The sequence below is a fragment of the Leptonychotes weddellii genome, chromosome X, assembly GCF_054177405.1.
Source record: "Leptonychotes weddellii isolate Sample4059 chromosome X, ASM5417740v2, whole genome shotgun sequence".
NCBI classification, from domain to species: Eukaryota; Metazoa; Chordata; class Mammalia; order Carnivora; family Phocidae; genus Leptonychotes; species Leptonychotes weddellii.
Genome location: NC_138385.1, coordinates 10,756,226 through 10,777,740, shown reverse-complemented (window position 1 = coordinate 10,777,740; position 21,515 = coordinate 10,756,226). Strand labels below are relative to the sequence as shown.

The window sequence follows — 21,515 nt, the reverse complement described above, 5'->3', positions numbered from 1 at the left end:
AGGGTTGCTGGAGTGGTGGAGGGGGAAGGGATGGGGCGGGTGGGTGATGGACATTGGGGAGGGTATGTGCTATGGTGAGCGCTGTGAATTGTGTAAGACTGATGAATCACAGACCTGTACCTCTGAAACAAATAATACATTATATGTTAAAAAAAAGAAGAAGATAGTAGGAAGGGAAAAATGAAGGGGGGGGAATCAGAGGGGGAAACAAAGCATGAGAGACTATGGACTCTGAGAAACAAACTGAGGGTTTTAGAGGGGAGGGGGTGAGGGGGTGGGTTAGCCAGTGATGGGTATTAAGGAGGGCACGTTCTGCATGGAGCACTGGGTGTTATATGCAAACAGTGAATCATGGAACAATACATCAAAAACTGATGATGTATGGTGATTAACAGTAATAAAAAAATAGTTTAAAAAAATAAAAAAATAAAAGAAATCCTAGAAAAACAGTATTTTTACTGCCATTTTTCTTTCTTCCACAAAATCTCAACCATCACCATCACAGCAACACACTCCAAAGGTCAGATTGGGAATATTTAATTTATCACACAACAACTACTGAAGACCATCTTGCTAATTCCTTACCAGAGAACACAAAGCAGAATGCAAATTACTTCTGAACGGAAAGTAATTACTTGTAAGTATAGAGAAATGGAATGGCTGTCTTTAATGATGATCAACTATTTCTACAAAGAAAAGCTGTAATTCTTTGGTTTTACAGGAAAGACATCCTTTGTGATTTCTCAGAGCCTACTGTCAAAAAGTCCCATTTCACACACTATATTCTCTAATGCCCCTTTTATTTTATTTATTTATTTGAGAGGGAGATGGGGGGGAGGGGCAGAGGAAGAAGGAGAGAGAGAATTCCCGAGCAGGTTCCACGGCCAGCACAAAGCCTGAAGCAGGGCTCGATCTCACAACCCTGAGATAACGACCCCTGCTGAAATCAAGAGTCAGTTGCTTAGACAACTGAGCCACCCAGGTGCCCCCCACTTTTACAATTTTTTAAAAGTAGGTTCTAGAAGTTCTAGAATCTACAAGTTCCAAGGTTGAGCTCCATTTTACCTTACCTTTTTATTTCACTGAGGCTTTACTGTTTTTTGTTTTTTAAAGATTCTCCAAGAAGTTTATTTTGCAAATTTTTTTGCATTTTATGTTTTTGGCTTACAGTGTTATAAAGAGAAAAATGTATACAATTTTGAACACTGAACTATTAATCATTTTCACATGAATTAAGATATACTTTATTTCTAATTGACCTTCAAATGCAGCAGCAGCTCATGAGTTTAGTGTAAGTATTCTTGCTACCCTATCCTACCCTGTCATTGAGTCAGAGTTCAAGATACAGATACATATACAAATACAAAACAGACACAAACAAGCCTTTTATGAAGTGAACAAATCTTTTATAATGTAAATAACGGTTCCCTTTTGGAACTTTCTATATCCAGTTCATGCCTTTTCTGAAATTGGGACATTCACACTTATTAGACACAATCTTCATAAAGCAAAGTGTTTATCTCTTTGCAAACTCAGGTAATTCTTGAGAGCAATATTTTTCTTATTGATCTGAAAAGAACAGTGTGTGGAAGGTCAAAGAGGAAAAATCACTTCAAATGATCAAAACAGAAGAGGTCTGAAAAATAATATACTTAATAATAGTGTAGGGAGAAAAATTTTAAGTATAGATTCTATGAAAATATTGATATTCAAAGGAATAGCTTTGGACCCATTGCCAAAAACTCAGATTTTTTTCTCAGTTAATTAAAACCAAGAGTATTTATTTAGGAAGATACATTAAGTCTTTGAAGTAAGAATGAAAGAATTGTACAATTTAATTTCTATATAAATGACTGAATATACAAACTATCAAATATAAACAGTAGTGTAGCAAGAAAATAAATTGGCAGAAATAATCACTCAACCAGTAGCAATAATTAAGACCACCATTTGAAAGATCTTCTATACACCAAGAACGAAAAAAATGTTGTTATACGATTTTACAGCATACAACTGAATTCAATTCTAATTCATTACTGTTATACTTTTTTCTTCTTCAGTATTAGTAGACCCACATCATCTCCTATCAATTCATTGTGTTTATTACGTGAACCACCATATGCAGTAAAGTCTTAGAATGCCAACACCGACAATAAGCTGCTTAAGTAAGACACAAATCTTCAATGTTTATTTCATTCACCACTTTGGGATTTTCCTCTTGTATTTTAAGATTAATCAAGCTTGGGGGTCCTGGGTGGTGCTGCCCATTAAGTGCCGGACTCTTGGTTTCGGCTCAGGTCATGAACTCAGGGTCATGAGATAGAGCCCTACCTCAGGCTCCCTGCTCAGTCCCAAGTCGGCTTATGTTTCTCCCTCTCCCTCTGCCCCACCAAAACCCCATGCTTGCTCTCTCTCTCACATACATGCGCTCTCTCTCTCTCACACACATAAACAAATAAATCTTAAAAAGATTAATCAAGCTATTGTTCTGTTGCTTTTCTTTGAGAGGAATGGACGAATTGCAAGGTAGCTAAGTAGTGCAAGTACACTAAAGAAAGGCAATAACCGAAGCCATTCTGAAACTGTGAGCTGAGTGAACCAGTAATGCTCTTGGGGACAGGGAGCTGCTTTAGATACGGGAAGCTGCACCTTCAGGATGTGGGCCAGCTCTCCAGTACCATCCTCCCTGCCAGCGACCACTCCTCTCTGAGACCCACCACTCTCCAGCTGAGCTGCCATGCCTCTACTCTGTTTTCTTACCTTAAATCAGGACAATACACTTTTTATTTTTTATTTTTTTTTTTAAAGATTTTATTTATTTGACAGAGAGAGAGACAGTGAGAGAGGGAACACGAGCAGGGAGAGTGGGAGAGGGAGAAGCAGGCTTCCCTCGGAGCAGGGAGCCCAATGCGGGGCTGGATCCCAGGACGTCGGGATCCTGACCTGAGCCGAAGGCAGATGCTTAACAACTGAGCCACCCAGGCACCCCAAGATGTTTTTTTTAAAGATTTTTATTTATTTGACAGAGAGAGAGATAGCGAGAGAGGGAACACAAGCAGGGGGAGTGGGGGAGCCAGAAGCAGGCTTCCCACTGAGCAGGGAGACCGATGCGGGGCTCGATCCCAGGACCCTGGGATCATGACCTGAGCCGAAGGCAGACGCTTAACGACTGAGCCACCCAGGTGCCCCAGGATAATATGCTTTTAAAAAAAGATTTTATTTATTTGAGAGAGAGAGGATGGGGGTGGGGTGGGGGCAGAGGGAGAGGAAGAAGCAGACTCCCCACTGCAGAGGGAGCCTGAGGCGGGGCTTGATCCTAGGACCTTGTCATGACCTGAGCCAAAGGCAGACTTTTAACCAACTGCCACTACACCACCCAGGCGCCCCTGGGATAGTCTCCTTTGATGGTACTATATTATCATGCTTGAGACAGCCATATATTTAAGTCAAAAAAAGATAGGAACCAATATCCACATACATATTTCCATTATTTTTTAAAGATAATTCCCTAGCCCAGAACGTTTTAAAGTATGTAGGCTCAAGGATTTTCCTTCCTTTCAATGATCTATTTAAAAGCCAAAGATGTAATAATCCTGACCCCAAAGTAATCATTTTAAGCAAGACTACTTAGGGATTGCAAAGTTCTCCAAATGTCTGTTTGGATGTATTTCAATCTGAATTTTTGTACCTTTTATCAATATTATAGGGAAAATGATTTTTTAGTTTAAAAAGGTAAAAATCAACCAAAAGTATAGATAAGACCTCTTGACTCATCATTTTCATTAAAACTTATTAAATAATTATTTAGTGGGGTACTGCTTTCAAACTCTGAATCAACCAAAAAATGACTGGGATAAATTCAAGTAGGAGAGATTTAGCCTATATATATATATATATATATATGTAACTTCTGGAATTCTACCCTGGCATGGGTGATAGAATCTCCATCCATGGCAATGTGGAAAAAGTAAGTATCTGTGGTACCCAGCTTAGCTGTTTACCCACTTGCCCAAAGACAGGGTATTATTAGAACTGACCATACAAGGTCCTTCTCATGCTAAGACTCCATGGTAAATTTTCAGACAGTTCCTGGTTATTGTTTCAATAAACAATACCTTTATCAGAATGGCAGCTACAGGGGGTGCCTGGGTGACTCAGTCAGTTAAGCACCTGCCTTCGGCTCAGGTCATGATCTCATGGGTTGTAAGACCACCCCACCCCGCACTGGGCTCCCTGCTCAGCGGGGAGTCTGCTTCTTCCTCTCCCTCTGCCCATCCCCCCTGCTCCTGCATGCAGTCTCTTTCTCCCTCTAATAAATAAAGTCTTAAAAAAAAAAAAAGAATAAAAAGAATGGCAGGTATATACATTTTGATTCAGGGACTGACTTCTTTGTTTGCAACTATAATATACAAGGTCTGACATGGTTTACTGATAAGAGCGCTAAATTTTCCATAATCTCCATTTTGCAAAATGTAAACAGAAAGTGAATACACCTTGCTAAAATATAGCTCATTCTGCTTCACCCTTACCCTCACCTTCTGTTGCAAGTTATGATCTTTGCTGTAGTCTCTACAACAGACCTGAACCTTATAATGTACAGATCTGAGTTACAGAAATTGTCAAATTACTTGCCAGTTCTGCATATACATATGTATTTACAACCTTTAATATTTGTATGGTTGTTTAGTTTTTCACACAACCAAGAAGAGGCTATAGAGTAAATAAGGAAGTTACCTTTTATGTCAATTCTCAGATCATTCTACAAATGGAAAGGAGGAAGAAAAGGAAAAGAGGTAGAGGGTCAGTGAAGCGGGATGTTTCCTGCACTGCTAATATAGATTGTTCCCCTCGGTTAACAGTGGCCACTGATTAGCTTAAAACAAAAATGAACTAGTAGTTCCTCAATTCTGAATTGTCTTCAACTTTCTTCTCTGGCAGGAACAAGCTTAACACAATTTGTCAGGCACATAATATTTTTATGAATGCCCTACATTTGAATGGCATTTACAGTTTTACTAAGAGCTTTCCCCATACATTATTTCTCTGATCACTTTCAAATAAGGCCTACCTGACCTCTATCTCTATTAAGTTGGAGAAAACGGATTGAAATTCTGTGTAGGTCTGGGAGGCCGGGGGGCAGGGGGAGCTCCTGGCAGTGATCATTGTTAGATGATGAAAAGGGGGCCTGAGAGGAGCTGTATCATGTCCATTCCTGAGCATTTTTTAAAAAAGGGCAAAGTCTCCCCAGCCCAGGCAGATTTGGGTTTGCAGCTGCCTGGGACTGGGGCTGGAGTGGGGTGAAAGAGGACTTTTCCATGCCTGCTTCACCCTAAAATCTGAAGAACCTGCAATTTCTGGTGGAATTTGCTCTAACTTATAACACTGTTTAGTTTGCATAAGAATGGCAGTGCTGAACTCATGCGTAAATTTCACTGTAATTTTCCACTTGCTGCCAATGTTGAGTGTTAAAACAGTGGTTTTAGGTTCCTGTGATTGTGAATAATGTAGGTGCCTTAGCCAGGGCGAAGAAACTCCAAGTAGGAATTTAAAAAAATTTCCCTTTTGGATGGCACACGATGTAGTCTGGAGTAGGAGTGTATGATTCCTGCCACCTCATAATGAATTTTAATTCATTAAGAGTCCATCCTGTGTTGAACTGCTACCCATCCAAATGTCCTTAGAAATGACATTTTAAAAAACTGAAATACGCTGGCACAGATTCTATTTTAATGACACATCATACACTACAATAAAAAGTATGGAAAAATATTAAAAATACATACTTATGAGTAACAGAGAGAGCAATTGTTTTTTTCAAGATAAAAGGCACCCTTTTGTGCCCTTGATTTATACTTTCATTGTATAAACAATATGGGGGGGGGAAGGTACCAAAACATAGTATCTCAATAAAATCAGTGAAATGGCACTGTTGTTCAATTAGTACCATCTTAAAATCCCATGCCTTTGGGGCGCCTGGGTGGCTCAGTCGTTAAGCGTCTGCCTTCGGCTCAGGTCATGATCCCAGGGTCCTGGGATCGAGCCCCGCATCAGGCTCCCCGCTCAGCGGGAAGCCTGCTTCTCCCTCTCCCCCTGCTTGTGTTCCCTCTCTCGCTGTGTCTCTCTCTGTCAAATAAATAAATAAAATCTTAAAAAAAAAAATCCCATGCCTTTGCTTGTCATAACACATAAAAAGCTGTTGAAAGTGTAATTTGTTTCTTGATTGCCTCTAGACTACTCAGTAAGAACTGAGAGAAAATAGAGACCTCAATATAAGACTGTCACTATAGAAGCTGGCACAGAATCTAAAGCAGAGCTCACATCCCCACCCTTTCCAGGTGCTTGCAGACTTAAAATTTATCACTTAGTTTTAGATCAGTGGTTCTTAATTCTGGCCACACATTGGCTTTAAGCACAACACCAATGCCTCGGTCTTTTATTTAATATTCAATTTTTCTGGAAGCTCCCCAGGTGACAATACTAATTTGTAGCCCATGCCTGTGAAAACCGCTATACAATCTTTCACTTTGAATTAGTGACTGCTCTTACCTAAGATCCTCCAAGTTTTTAGTATACCAGCCATAATCCCACATTTTTAAATTAAAATAATTTAAACAATTTGCTTTTCAAAGCATAAAAATACAAATAACCCTCAAATAGTGCCCCCTCCAATCACTTTGAGCTGTTCACAAAATGAGATTTCCCTTCAATACTTATTTTGCATGTGGTTAATCTACTATCAATTATTTAGATCACAGATGATGAAAATTACAGTACTTGATATAATGCAAAGCTACTCAAGTTATCAGCAAATCATCACTGATGTCATCCCTGGCAATTACAGCATTGTTTTTACTTATTTTTATATTTAAAAAATTTTTAAAGTAAGCTACACGCCCAGCATGGAGTCCAACATGGGGCCTGAACTCACAACTCTGAGACGGAGACCCAAACCGAGATCAAGAGTCGGCTCAACCTTGGGGCACCTGGGTGGCTCAGTCGGTGAAGCATCTGCCTTCAGCTCAGGTCATGATCCCAGGGTCCTGGGATGGAGCCCCGCCTCTGGCTCCCTGCTCAGCAGGAAGTCTGCTTCTCCCTCTCCCACTCCCCCTGCTTGTGTTCCCTCTGTCGCTCTCTCTGTCAAAAAATAAATAAAAATCTTAAAAAAAAAAAAAAAAGTGTTGGCTCAACCCACTGAGCCACCCAGGAGCCCCACAGCATTATTTTTATTGGTCATCAGACTGCTGAGTTATTAAAGCAAATGTTAAGTATTTGCTCAGAAATGAACAAAAATGGATTAAAATTCTGAAAAGCCTGGCAGTGATTTAAAACTGTTCTCTGGGGGCGCCTGGGTGGCTCAGTCGCTCAGCGTCTGCTTTTGGCTCAGGTCATGACCCCAGGGTCCTGGGATCGAGCCCCGCGCATCAGGCTCCCTGCTTGGCGGGAAGCCTGCTTCTCCCTCTCCCCCTGCTTGTGTTCCCTCTCTCACTGTGTCTCTCTCTGTCAAATAAATAAATAAAATCTAAAAAAAAAAAACCTGTTCTCTGCACCCCAGCCCTAAAGCTATTTTCTTTTATGAAGCACTAGTATTTTTGAACAGCATAATCAGCCTTAAAAGGGTCAAATGAATTCAAAATTCAAAGAAAGAACTAGCGTTTCATCAAAACTTCAGGTGTCTACTAAAATGCTCCTAAAAGTCAGTATTTTCTGTCCTAGGGCTGGAGGGGTGAGGTGCAGGGAGGAGAGCACCACAGTGCCAGGGAACATTTCCAGTGTATTAAGCCTCTTGGTTAAAATTGCTACAATGTATTCAGTGATCACATTGCTGAGGTTTCCAAGCCCACTCCATTATAACAAGCCAAGAAGAATAATCTTGATGTGTAATTGACAGTCATAACTGGGCCTTAAAATCGCACTTTTCAGATTTTGCTTTTGCAGCATCTTAAGTGATTAAGCTGTCTCTCTCCTTTGCCAGGGGTAGTGAAGCAAGACCAGGACAAGACATTTTGTGTTGTCTTGCCCTTAAAGCTTAATTATGGTCATATTAACAGAAAATCTCAAACACCTGATCAAAAGATAACTGAATATTCAAAGTACATCCCGAGACACAAAGATTGTCTCTAATTAGGCATTACCTGATGGCAGCACATTTAATTGAATAGAATCTGCTATAGGAAATGGATATTAAACCCCACAAAACCAAAAATCTGTATCAGCAGGCACAATGCTTAGGACTTAGGTAAGAACAATGCCTTCTTTGGAAACTCAAGAGTCAGACTTAGGTTATCTAAATGTGATCCACTGAGCAGTTTAATTCCACCAGGGACAATTCTAAGTGTTCTCAATCTGATACCCTTCCCCACCATGTCTTTACTCCAAGAACCTCAGGGCTACAAAACTGTGGCTTTAAAGATGAAATATAGCTGTCTTTAGGATGGCTAATAATCGACAGATCAAAACTGCTGTAAGCATTTAGTAATTCAAGACTCTAACAGGGATTTTCTTAATGATTCAAAGATTCCTCCATTTACAGAAAGTAACCTGAGATTCTTAAAGTTCTGGCTGGGGCTCAGCAACTCCAATTTCCTTGTTGACAGCATTTCTCTTACCCTAGAGCTTGACAATATGCACACAAACTTGAGATGAACTCAGCATACAGGTCTATAAGGCTTGAGAAGTTACTTTTTCACTTTCACTATCCATAGCTACATACCACCTTGTATTCCAAACACTTAACAAACTTTAAAAAATCTAAATAGAGGGGTACATAACTTCTAAGGATAGGAACAACACAGTGACGCTGACTGATAATCCTGCTAAGCATTTACCATAGCCCTGGGGAAATGGATAAAAATGTATATGCAAATAGAAAGCAACAAGGCCCCAAGACCTCAAAGCCCAACCTGGCTGAAAAGAGATCAGAATAAAATATAGATCACAAACCTCAGAGGCAGGAGGGAAAGATGGGACCATCTGCATACCGACATGTGAAAATGTGCTAACACAAAGGCAGCTAAATCGCAGAGAAAACGCTGCAGATTATCAAGCAACTTGTACCAACCCCTGTGATCCTTGTGAAGTTTCTCTGAATACGGGAAGACAGCCAACTGTGGCTTGCAAGTTTCTGTACCTCCAAGGGAGGCGGCAAAAGAAAGCACTAGAAGGCTGGTTTGTTCCTTAAGACTCTGAAGCAACATGCTGGTGTCCTGGCCTCTGTTATCACACCATTTGACATCTTTTTTGTTACTCTTCTCCCAACACCTGATTTGCCTTTGTAACTTTTGATTTCAAAGTATCATTTTAAAATATTAGTGTCTTGCACCACATAGTATTTTTTTCCTCATCTTGTAAAGTTCTTTTCTAACCCATGCCTACAATAGATGGACCATGACAAGAAGTGGAAGTAAAAAAATCAAACTTTAGACAAAATTTCAGTTGAACTTTGGGTTCTAGTCAGGTAAATAGTTTAAGAGGAAGAGATACAATCTAGGCATTCGCTATGATACACTGAGTCACCCCACCACCAGAGAGTGACTATTACTGTATGTTGAAGTTTCAAAAATGTATAGCAAAATAGCTATATATATATATATGTACACACACACACATATATATATTATATAGCCTAAGCAGATGGTTTTTGTGAAGTCCCTTAGGGCTGAAGGATTTTTTATCACTTTTTAGAGCTCTCACAGGTAAGGAAGTTTTATCTCAGCAGCAAACAGTAATGCCTAACAATGGCAAGGAAAGGAACCAATGGATATTAGGGTGAAAAATGCCTTTACCAATATCTACCTAGAAGAGACAAATTCTCATCCAAATACCACTTTCTAGGTCACCAGTGAAGAATTTTCATTACAGTGTAGGAAAAGATAAACCCTGGCTAGAACAAAAAAGTATATTGTAAAAGAGGTGTCTGAAGTCCCGAACAGGGTTTTATCTCCCATTTCAATGATAGAATCATTATTATAAAGGTGATGCTAAGTTTCTAGAAAGGTCTAACAGTTCAAATGTATGCTGGAGTATGTCCAGTGGAACCAATGAATGCATTTCCCCCCTGGTATTGTTAAATACTATACAGAAAGCAAACTAGCTAGAAAATAAATGTCCAGGATGTATATGTAATTGGTTTAAATAGCACATCCAAGGCTGTAGGTGTTATTTTAACATCCCCAACAAAAGAGGTAGGTAAAAAACAAGATTCCATTCTGGAGGAAGGTTGAGTTGAATAACCAAGAAAATAATGGGGAGGGGCTGAGTTGTGACTCAAGCCTCACAAAAGGTAGCCCCTTCTACGGTAAAGTATTTCTAGCCTTTCATTCAACCATGTTCTTGCGGCAACTTCTTGGCTCAAATTACAATGTCTTTAAAGAAATCTGTTCTTGAAAACAGCACCTTCTCTGTAGGTGAAGGCTTTTAGGGCAAGGGTTGGAAGGAACAGGAGAAGCAATAAAGACATGACCCTGGGAAGTACTGTTGATACTTATGCTTATATTATACACCATATTATATCCCTATGGCTTAGGTGAGCCTCCACTTTCTTAACAGTAAAGAACTTAAAAGACTGCCTATTGTAGGATTAACAAAACACCCAGAGATCATCTTAAAGGACTGTAAAGGATATTTACTTGAGAAGAGGATGAAGCTTGCAGGTACTAACCAACTATGTGAACATTAAAATTCCAGGAACTGGGTCAGCAGCACAGAACTAGGCAATGGCCTCAACATAATTCAGGTGTAAATGTGTTATTTACAGGAAGAAAGTTTCTGGCTCTACAGAAGAGACGCAGGCAATTCTGAGGTCACCCCTATACAAAGGGACGGGGTGAATTATGGCCCACTGGCAGAGAATGCTTAGCCCTGAAAATACTGTTCCGTAGCTTGCATGAGGAGGACTACAGTTGGCCAGGGAGGTTGTCAGGGGGCATGTCTGCCCATAAGTGAGGGCCACTCAAGGAGTCCTCTGGAGGCCGCTGTCTATAACATAAGCCATTAGTCCTTTGGAACTGTTGATCTGATGTCATGGATGTAAAATTAGCAAGCCATTTCTCCCTTTGTGGCAGAGCATATGGTCACTGATGCTGTCTCTAAATCTCCCTTCTCTCCTCCCAAAAGCTTTGGATTCGAAGCTGCTGTGCACTATAAAGATTGGGTGCTGCTATAAATTTAATAGGTGACCTGTAATTATTCCTAAAACATGCTTAAAAGATTCATCATAAATTAGCAATGTGTAACTTTCAGTATATTGAAGAAAGACCACATCAAATAAATACTTGATTTATTTATGGCTTCACTGCATTATTTATGTATATGATTATTTGTGTATAATAAAAATTGATTTGTGAAAAAAAATTTAGGGGGCAGGAAGGGTGGGAGGGAGACAGAGAGTAAGAATCTTCTTATTTTTTAAAGATTTATTTATTTGACAGAGAGATACAGCGAGAGAGAGAGCACAAGCAGGGGGAGTGGGAGAGGGAGAAGCACACTCCCCGCTAAGCAGGGAGCTGGATGCGGGGCTCGATCCCAGGACCCTGGGATCATGACGTGAGCTGAAGGCAGACGCTTAACGACTGAGCCACCCAGGCACCCCGAGAGAATGAATCTTAAGCTGGGTGTGGAGCCTGACTCGAGGCTCTATCTCCCAACCCTGAGATCATGACTTGAGCCAAAATCAAGAGTCAGATGGACACTTAACTGACTGAACAACCCAGGTGCCCTATTTGTGAAATTTTAATATACCTTTGGGTAGTGCCAACTAGGAATGCCACCATAAGATGGACTGGAAAGAATATCAGAATACATCACACAATGTTTCTCAAACTGCAGTACCTGGGACAATAATGAGGTCCCTCAGACAAGGGGAAAGGCTGCTCCTATAATCCTCCCTCCTGGGCAATGCTATTCCTTTTTCTTTTTTCTTTTTTAAGATTTATTTATTTTAGAACAAGAGTGAGCACACATGAGTGGGAGGGGCAGAGGGAGAGAGAATCTCAAGAAGACCCCAAGCTGGGGCACCTGGGTGGCTCAGTCGTTAAGCATCTGCCTTCGGCTCAAGTCATGATCCCAGGGTCCTGGGATCGAACTCCACCTCGGGCTCCCTGCTCCGCGGGAAGCCTGCTTCTCCCTCTCCCACTCCCCCTGCTTGTATTCCCTCTCTCGCTGTGTCTCTCTCTGTCAAATAAATAAATAAAATCTTAAAAAAATTTAAAAAAAAAAGACCCCAAGCTGAGCACGGAGCCCAACTTGGGGCTCGATCTCACAACCCTGGGATCATGACCTGAGCTGAATTTAAGAGTCGGACACTTAACCCACTGCGCCAGCCAGGTGCCCCTGGGCAATGCTATTCTATTTCTTACCTCTTCACGATCAGTAATATCGGCGAGGCACTCAGAGTATGAGGGGAGAGAACTGTTAAATTTGTGACAAATTCTCTCCATCTATGCCAAAAATAGATAAGGAAAATTAAGTGTTTGGCCATGATCCCAAGTGGGTGCTTCTGCTTCTGAGGCTTAATTATGAGAGGCAAGAAACCAGGAGATCTTGGTTCTAATTGCCTTCTACCGATTAGTCTGTGTGTGTATCGGGGAAGTCCAAGAATTGATGTCTTCCTAGGTAACTCAAGGAGAGCTTGACTAAGTAACCTAAAAAGATAAGGGGAACTGGGGCCAGATTTCTAGCAATAAAACATGAAATGTGGTTTTGGATATTGTGTCATTTGCCCCCCATTTCAGCCCAGACCAAAAGAAACAAAAAAAGAGTGGCTCAGTCGTTAACGTCTGCCGTCGGCTCAGGTCATGATCCCAGAGTCCTGGGATCGAGCCCCACATCGGGCTCCCTGCTCGGCGGGAAGCCTGCTTCTCCCTCTCCCACTCCCCTGCGTGTGTTCCCTCTCTCGCTGTGTCTCTTTCTGTCAAATAAATAAATAAAATCTTTAAAAAAAACAAAAACAAAAAACTGTTCAAGGGTGGGAAAGAGATTACATATTTGAGGACAAAGAGTAATTTACAAACCAATACACATGAGAAGATAATGTATTCAGTATGAAAATTTATTCATAGGCTTCAAAGTAGTAAAGGAGGGAAAAATAAAAGAAACACAAGTCACCAAGACCAAGGAAAGGCTCATGTGCCTTAAGGGTGCTAATCTGGTACACTAAAAGGTACATTAGCTTTTTGGGGCTTTAAGGATGCCCATTTAAACCACCACAGTGTCGATTTATTTATTGGTAACCTTTACATGTGAGAAAATGAATGCCTTCTCAAATGTGCCTGTGACCCAAGGGAAACAGTTTACTCTTCTAATAGAATGAACTTTATGTCCTGGCAGTCAAGATACAAACAACCTCAAGTTAAAAACAGGTTAGGATTAACCGCCATTAAGAACAATTTAAAAAATTAATGGACCACTTAGAATTACAAATTTTACTTGTACAAAGGTTTTTTTTAACTATAAAATGAAACACACAGAGAGATATAAAACCACTTGAAGGAATTATTAGAGCAGACACATTCAAAATGTATGACTTCTCAAAAACAAGCACTACTCACACTGAAGGTCATACCACCCCCAGACCAAACATTTTTTTGTTTTGTTTTTTACCAAATAGGACAAACAGTAATTTGAGGTTTTGTTCAAGTACATGATTGAAAATAGCAGTGAGATATTTCCAAAGCACACATAGGGGGTATTTAGAACAATTATAAGAATTTTACAGCCAACATTAAAAACACCTGGCAAGCTTTGAACAGGCAAAATGCTTTCAGCTAAATCATGGAACAGCACAGTGGTTGTAGCCTTAAGTGATTGTTGCTCAGTGGAACACAGGGGATTAGTCGTGACGAGTACTCGATAATTAAATGTGCACAAAGACTCAATTCTCCTGATTGCAATGCATTTCACTCTACTTCACATTATTATAAAAGGCATATGTGTATGCAAATGTGTTAATACATTTCTAAGTCTCTTCTTACTCTACTTTGTAAACTCAGATACGATGTAAAACCTTCTAAACACCAACAAAGAAAAAACAATTACAGCATTAGTTAAGGGTAGAAAAATGGCAGAACCCAACAGAACACAGATAATTCTTGAAGGTTAGAAATTAAAATGCATCTGCACATGTTAGTATTATTACTGAGGGCCAATTATGGTGGACTGATGACTGTGGATGGGCAGGAATAATCTTATCGTGTACCTGAGTATTCTAAGATGGCCTGCTTCTGTCCCTGTTTGGTTCCCAGCCATTTGCTACAGTCTCTGCCCTAGATGAAAGGCAAGTAGGTACATTTCTTCCCTGGGTGCTGGGCACAGTTAGCTAAAAAAAAAAAAAAAAAAAAAGAGGAATAAAGGGAAACAGCAAGGAAATGGATAGAAGTATAAATGTGTTCACAAGGAAATGGATAGATATAAATATAAATGTGTCAAAACAAAAGAAAATTACTTGTGATGAGAATAGTCTTCTGTAAGATTGCATGGGGCTTCCTCATCATTCTCAATGCAACTCTCAAAAGATAACTCCAACAGAAGAGTTTGTAAGCAACATTATGGTGGGTAAGAGGAAAAGGTGGGGTTCTCCTAATAGTTGCAAGCTTTCCGTAGAAGGCAATGTACCAGAATGATGTTGGACACTGATTTTATGGATTTAGAATCCAATTCAGTCCAGTGTACACCTTTGAGCTTCACTGTAACTTTTCATAATATTGAGCAACAATGTGATAAGGTATCAAAGAATGAAATATTCACTGCGAATAAGAGGAGGTTCACTCATGCATTTAATTAAATTAGATTATATTTATTTGAGAGAGAGAGAGCACAAGGAGGGGGAGGGAAAGGGAGAAGCAGTCTCCCTGGTGAGCAGGGAGTCAGACACGGGGCTCGATCCCAGGATCCAGAGATCACGACCCAAGCTGGAGGCAGACGTTTAACCGACTGAGCCACCCAGGAGCCCCTCATTCATGTATTTTAAAGGTAACGTTCCTCTAGGATGGCTAGAATTTTAAAAAGACATGGAAAATAAAAAGTGTTGGTGAGGATGTGAAGATATTAGAACTCCCATACATTGCTGGTAGAAATATAAAATATAAAATAGTTCAGCCTCTGTGGAAAACAGTTTGGTGGGGTTCATCAAAAGCTAAACAAGGAATTAAGCATGAGCCAGCAATTTTACTCTTATGTGTATACCCCAAAAGAACTTTTCTGAAAAGAGGTGTTCAAACAAAAACTTGTGCATTGATGTTCATAGCAGCACTATTTTCAATAGAGTCAAAAAGTCAAAACCACTCAAACACCCATCAACAGATGAATGGATAAACAAAGTGTGGTCTCTCCATCCAATGGAATACTATTCAGGCATAAAAAGGAATGAACTTCTGATACATGCTACACAACAGGAATGAACCTTATAAACATTACGCTAAGAGAAACCAGACACAAAAAGTCATATACTGTATGATTTCATTTATATAAAATATTCAGAACAGGTAAATCCATAAAAACAGAAAGCAAGTTGGTGGTTGTCAGGAGCTGGAAGGAAGGCAGACTGGGGAGTGACTACTTAATGGTTATGAAGTTTCCTTTTGAGATGATGAAAATGTTACAGGATATGACAGATTTGGTGGTGTCACATGTGAATATACTAAATGACACTGAACCATTTTTAAAATTATTAATTTTATATTATGTGAATTTCACAATAAAAAAAAGTAACACCTGTGCCTTATAGCAGGTCATGAGGCAAAATTGTTAATATAGTTGATGCCTCCATTCAACCAGTATTTACTGAGTCCCTACTATGCAAGATACTGTAAGTGATGAATAAAAAAACTGACACCGTTTCTGCCTTCAAGGAGCCTGGAGTGTAGTGGGGGAGACCAGATATTAATCAAATACTTACACAAATCAGCTAAATAGCAGGAAGGAAGGCTACACAGTGTTCGGAGAGCTGACCCAGCCAGGGCCACATGACCACCACACACAACACAAGCCTGATCAGACAGACCGCTCCTCCAGTCCCCACTTTAATAGTTTCCCACTGATCTTAAAACTGAAAATTAAAATCCTTACTCTGACCTGCAAGGTCTTGCAGAGCCAGGTCTCTTCCTCCTGCTTCTCCAACCTTGTCGTGCCCCAACCAAGCCTCTCCGCCTTATTTTCTCTGTTACAGCCCACTGACCTTCCTTCCATCCCACTTCCATTCTTCCTGCTCCAGGGCTCCTACTCCACATCGAATACTCTTCCCTCACCCCTGTACCTTCTTAACCTGTAGTCACCCTTCAGATCTCTCAACTGTCACTTTCTCCTGAAAGCCTTTCCTGATGGCAACTCAAATGAAAAGAGACCAATAACCTTTTCTCCAAAGTCTGCTACAGAGAATTTACAATGAACAAAACAAAATCTCAATTCAGGTTTTCAAAAAGCCCTAACTCCCAAGTCTCCCCAAAATTCTCGTCCGACATTCTGCCGAAGAAATCCTTTGTGAATTCCTTGACTTTGCATAAAGTGTGTTTTCTTAAACCTTCTGATTAGTTTCAATAAAAACAAGGCAGTGATTGTGACAATAAGAACTCTGTATAGTCTACTGACACAAGCTCATTAAACATAATTCAGTGCGGCTGGTTATTGTGATGCTTTGTTAACTGATTTATATACACTTCAGGCAATTTTATGCAGAGCAGTATTCAGATTCATCAATTCCAGTTGATTAAACAGTTGATTAAAAATGGGTGGTTATGGTCATTTCTGTTAAAAAAAAAAAAAAAAAGTCAGGCATCAGGCCAGGAATATAATCCTCAATGTAATATTGTTTCTGTGAAGAAAATCAGATTAGACTTCTATTACTTTGACTTCCATGAATATAACCTGCCATAATGTACAAGGACAAGTTGTAAAGGGTTTTCAGGAGGGCCCATCATCTAGCTAGTATGCACTGTGGAACAGAGGCTAGGTCCAAGGCAAACACAATTCAAATTGGCCAGCCACGCACTGTTCTCTTTTCAAGTCTACCTCATTTGATAATCATAAACTGGGGCAGGGTATTTTTTGCAGCATTGATTTCTCTGCAGGAAGAGTGCAGAGAAGTATCACTAACATACAGAAAGTCCCCACACAAAAAAGACTCTGCTAAAGCTGTCAAAGGACATTTATACAATATTAAGATTATCCTGATGCTTCTGGGAAGTGAAAATAAACTGCATTTTAAAAATAACATCTCAATGATTAACATATTATTTATATAGTATTTGATGTAACAATTCGTAATGAAGCTTGCATAAAGGGTTTACTAATAAATAAGTAAACAACAGCATGTAACCAGCACCACTATTTCTTGGATCATAGCTTCCAGTCTTAAAAAACACTATCGAGAAATCAACACAAAATCCAGATACCCTACTCCCAGTGAAAACCAAGGCTAGTTTGTTTTTTTCAGTAGTTTTCAGGTTAATATGGCTGCTGGTACAATGGGCTGGGAAAGAAATCTATTTGTTCCAATGAAACGTCAAATAAGAAGATTAAAGCCCCACATTCAAGAGCAGCACATCCATAAGGAAAATCTCTCCTTTCATCAATATTCAAAAAACAACCTAGTGAATAGTTCTCCCTTCAGTTTTTGCTATTCCTATGCTGAGGCTATAGCGGATCTTTTGTAGAAAAACAACTCAAACACACAAGTGGTATATTTCAAAATTTTTAGCCATTCTGATAGAAAAGGCAAAGAGCCAAAAAAAAAAAAAAAAAAAGTTAAATGCTCTGGAGCTGACAAATAGTGGAACCTAGTAAGATTTTTTCTTTCTTTCTTTCTTTTTATTTTTTTTGGTAAGTGGTAAGTAATTTCCTGAGGGGCGCCTGGGTGGCTCAGTCAGTTAAGCATCTGCCTTGGGCTCAGATCATGATCTCAGCATCCTGGAATCAGCCCTGTTAGGCTCTGTGCTCAGCAGGGAATCTGCTTCTCTATCCCCCTGCCCCCTTCCCTGATTATGCTCAAAGTGGTAATTTCCCTAAGGAAAAATCCCTCCTTTCTTCCTATTTCCCCTAGCTACCTATGTTTCTGAGACTGGGAAATCTCAGGTTATAACTCAAAGAAAATGAGCCCATGGCTTCCTAGGCCCCCACAAAGCCTGCCTTGCCCAAAATACACGAGCACATTTGCAATTCCAGACCCTCTACCTGACCCCTCCAAGGTTACCTATCTTCCCTCTGCCACCCTGCCAGTCAACAACTTTCTCCCTTCTTTGACTCTTTCACCATTTGCCACCACGGGAGGTCATTAGTCAGCAAGAAGGGGCAGACTGGAGTACATCCCAATCATCTAGCTCCTCTGTCCCCTGTGTTAACTTCTCACTGACCTCTTAGCTGGGGTTGCACCCCAATTCCTGACACGTAATTTCATGGCGTTGACCAGAGAACACAAGTAGGACATAAGAGAAGGAAGCATACAAATCCACATGTGGTACACTGCTAAGTAAATACAGAAGTAGGAAGGAAGAATAAGGTTGGCTGAAATGCAGAGGCTGACTAGGGCCAGATAGAGTTAATCTAGGAAGATTTCCAGATTAATGCATGTCAGAGCCTTGGGGAACTTTGGCTTCTTTTAATCCAGACTATGATTAAATTCATTTTCAAATCTATTATATATTTCACATGTGCCATGTTCCAAAACTAGAATAGGGATACAATGACAAGAGGATTTTATTTTTAGTCACATACTGTGCTTGGTTTCAGGACTTCTCTAACACAAGCCTGACCTTTCCTATCCATTCCACCTACATTTTCTACTAGTAATCCTGGGCAAGAAGGCTCTGTTCCTACCAAACTGGTCTCCCTCCTCATTTTCTCTTATTATTTCAGTTTATTCCCAACTGCTGTTCCCCTGGACTGAAATTACCCACATGAGTCTCCTTGAAAGTAAACTGAAGGTTCAACTATGTGAAATTCAGCAGTCTAATCAAGAGACCCTGTGACATATGGAGGGCTGTAGGTACATAAAATTGGCAAACCTTTACATACTGACTTTTCCCTCAAGGCGATTACCCACTGGTTCTTGGAGCTCTTTGTCTTATTTTCCTAGATGGACAGAGTGACAGAAGGATTACAAACGATATGGCTCATCATTTAACTAAATAGCCTGGCCCCAAAATCAGTGTATCATTTAGAGCCATTTGAGATCACCAAGCTATAAACTGAGACAAGAATATAATTTGATCAAGTCTAGAGTCTCAAAGTTTAACTATCTCATAAATATCTTCTAATGGGTCTACTTTTGATGTTCAAAAATCAGAGGCACTCTGACACTTTCCATCCTAATGACCTTCTTTCAGAGAGCCTGGCAATTACCAAGTGGTTTCAAAGTGGTTATACAAGAGATGAGGAAGGAAGATGAGCATACTGGCTGGGCGTGTGGGTTATGGAGCCAGGTATCTGGGTTCAAATCCTAGTTCTGCCCCTTACTAGCTAAGTGATCTTGGGCAAATTCCTTAACCACATCATGTCTCAGTTTCCCTATCTGCATAAATGTTGATAATTTATGAGACAATTAAGAGTGCCTTCAAACACTAAATACGCAAATGTTAGTTGCTGTTATTACAGCACAGGGAAATAGCAAATTCTTTTGCTGCCACAACCAGTTGCTTCCAACACAGATAAAACATATCTACATAAAAAAAGATGGAATCCTAATACAAATAACTGAAATATATCTGCAGGGTTATTATACTTGCAATACAGTGGCACAAATGAAATCAACGTGAACATTTTCATAACCAGAATAAAAAGAGAGATACAATCTTTGTAAAATGGTAGGAGAGAAAGAAAGCATGCTTATAAAATCAAAGTGTTCATGGATATTTAAGTGACCTATGCCACACTGACCAGATAATACTTAATTAGCTAGCATATGAGCATAAGACAGAATAGTACATTTTGACTTTACTTAGGATTTCAATGGAACTAGAAGACCTATAGGTCATTCACAATGCTTGCAAAAAAAACTAAAGCCAATTTCAAAAGGCTCCTCAAAGGTTATGGTAAATGACTCAGCTTGGGGTTGGAATTCAGGGAGAATCAGAGAGTGGAGGGCTCTGGCTTAAGCACTGGGTTGAAAGCAGAAATAAACAGCAAGTGTAATTAAATGTACACAGCTATGAAATAGCACACGTCTCTGCAACACCTGCAATGCAGGGAAGGCTGGGTGCTGAGAGTGAGAGTGTGAGAGGAAAGCACATACACAGGCAGACGGGGTGAGAAAACCTCCCATCCTGCCCTTTAGTTAGGGTAGGAGGACGTGGTCAGAGCAGCGACCTGCTGTGGACAAAGAGAGGCTGGAAACAGCTGGCCTCAGACATTCACCTTCGCCCACTGTTCCTTCACAATAAATCAAATGATATGTGCAGAGGGGGAGATCCCCTAAACCAAAGGCCTATCCTTTTCTAAAACAAACAAATATTTAAAGAGCATCAAAAGAGCTAGGCACAGTGATAACCATCATTCCTATGCTAAACTTCTGCTTTGAAGAGATTTAAAACCAGGGCGCTTGGGTGGCTCAATTGGTTAAGCGTCTGACTCTTGGTTTCAGCTCAGGTCACGATTTCAGGGTGGTGGGATGGAGCCCAGAGCTGGGCTCTGTGCTGGGTGTGGAGCCTGCTTAAAATCCTCTCTCTCCCTCTGCTCCTCCCCCACCTCAAAAAAGTGAGAGAGATTTAGATAAATCGCCATAAATATTTCTGCTTTTCCATGAATGTGTTTAACAGTTAATCTTTACAAATCTTTGAAATCATTTTTAAAACATGTTTTTGCTTGCCAGATAGGCTGTCCCATTCATTTTTGATGTTTGAATGCATTTGCTTTGGGAATAATTAAGTTTAAGAAAGAAAACTCCTACAGCAAGAGGGAAGTTGTAGGTCTGTTGTGTGATAATCTCTACCATATAAATTTCATTATGAATCTTCTAATTTTAATGTGATCTTCCAAAAGGAAATTTGTCTTATACATTTATATTTAAAGGTTTATAGTAAAGGAGAACACATAGCTTTACCTCAGCCTCTAGCTGTTACCTGGTATATAACAAACTGGAGAAAGATTTGCCTTCTTAAATAATAGCCCCACCCCTAGAATTCCTTAAGAGCTAAATTGTAAGATTTTGTGGTATCAGTGGCTATAAATCTCAGTAATAATCACCACTGGACTTGGTTTAGTAGACTGAAGTCTATCTGATAATCAGGATTAAAGAGCTAATCAAAACTGGCTTTGTAAATGCTTAAGTAAGGCTGGGTTCAGCAATTGTCCGTGGCATAATGCAATCCACCAAGTAACTCCTAAGGTTTACTTTTGCCATCGTTCTTTCTTTTTTCTTTATAAATAAATAAATAGATACATTTCTTTAAATGAATAAACACCCAACCACCCAGTTGCTATAGTGAAAACAGGATTTGGGTTCTGATGGTGACCATAAAATACTATGAAGAAATTCCTTCATTTACTCCCAGAATAAACATTTAAAATTTGTAAAAAAAAAAAAAAAAAAAAAA

General features: G+C 39.9%; 1 protein-coding gene across 11 annotated transcripts in view; it reads right to left on the bottom strand.

Moving 5' to 3' along the window:
* ATP11C (ATPase phospholipid transporting 11C (ATP11C blood group)) overlaps positions 1-21,515 on the bottom strand; it is a 172,948-nt gene that overhangs the window by 94,887 nt on the left and 56,546 nt on the right. The window contains exon 1 of one of the 11 annotated variants that reach the window (XM_081808175.1): positions 8,941-9,075. The exons of 9 other annotated variants lie outside the window; for them this stretch is intronic. In XM_081808175.1, coding sequence (XP_081664301.1) covers positions 8,941-8,976 — 36 coding nt within the window. In that variant the 5' untranslated portion in view covers positions 8,977-9,075. Of the gene's footprint in view, positions 1-8,940; positions 9,076-21,515 lie in introns of those variants that run through there. One more of the 11 variants, XM_081808179.1, reaches the window with a different exon arrangement.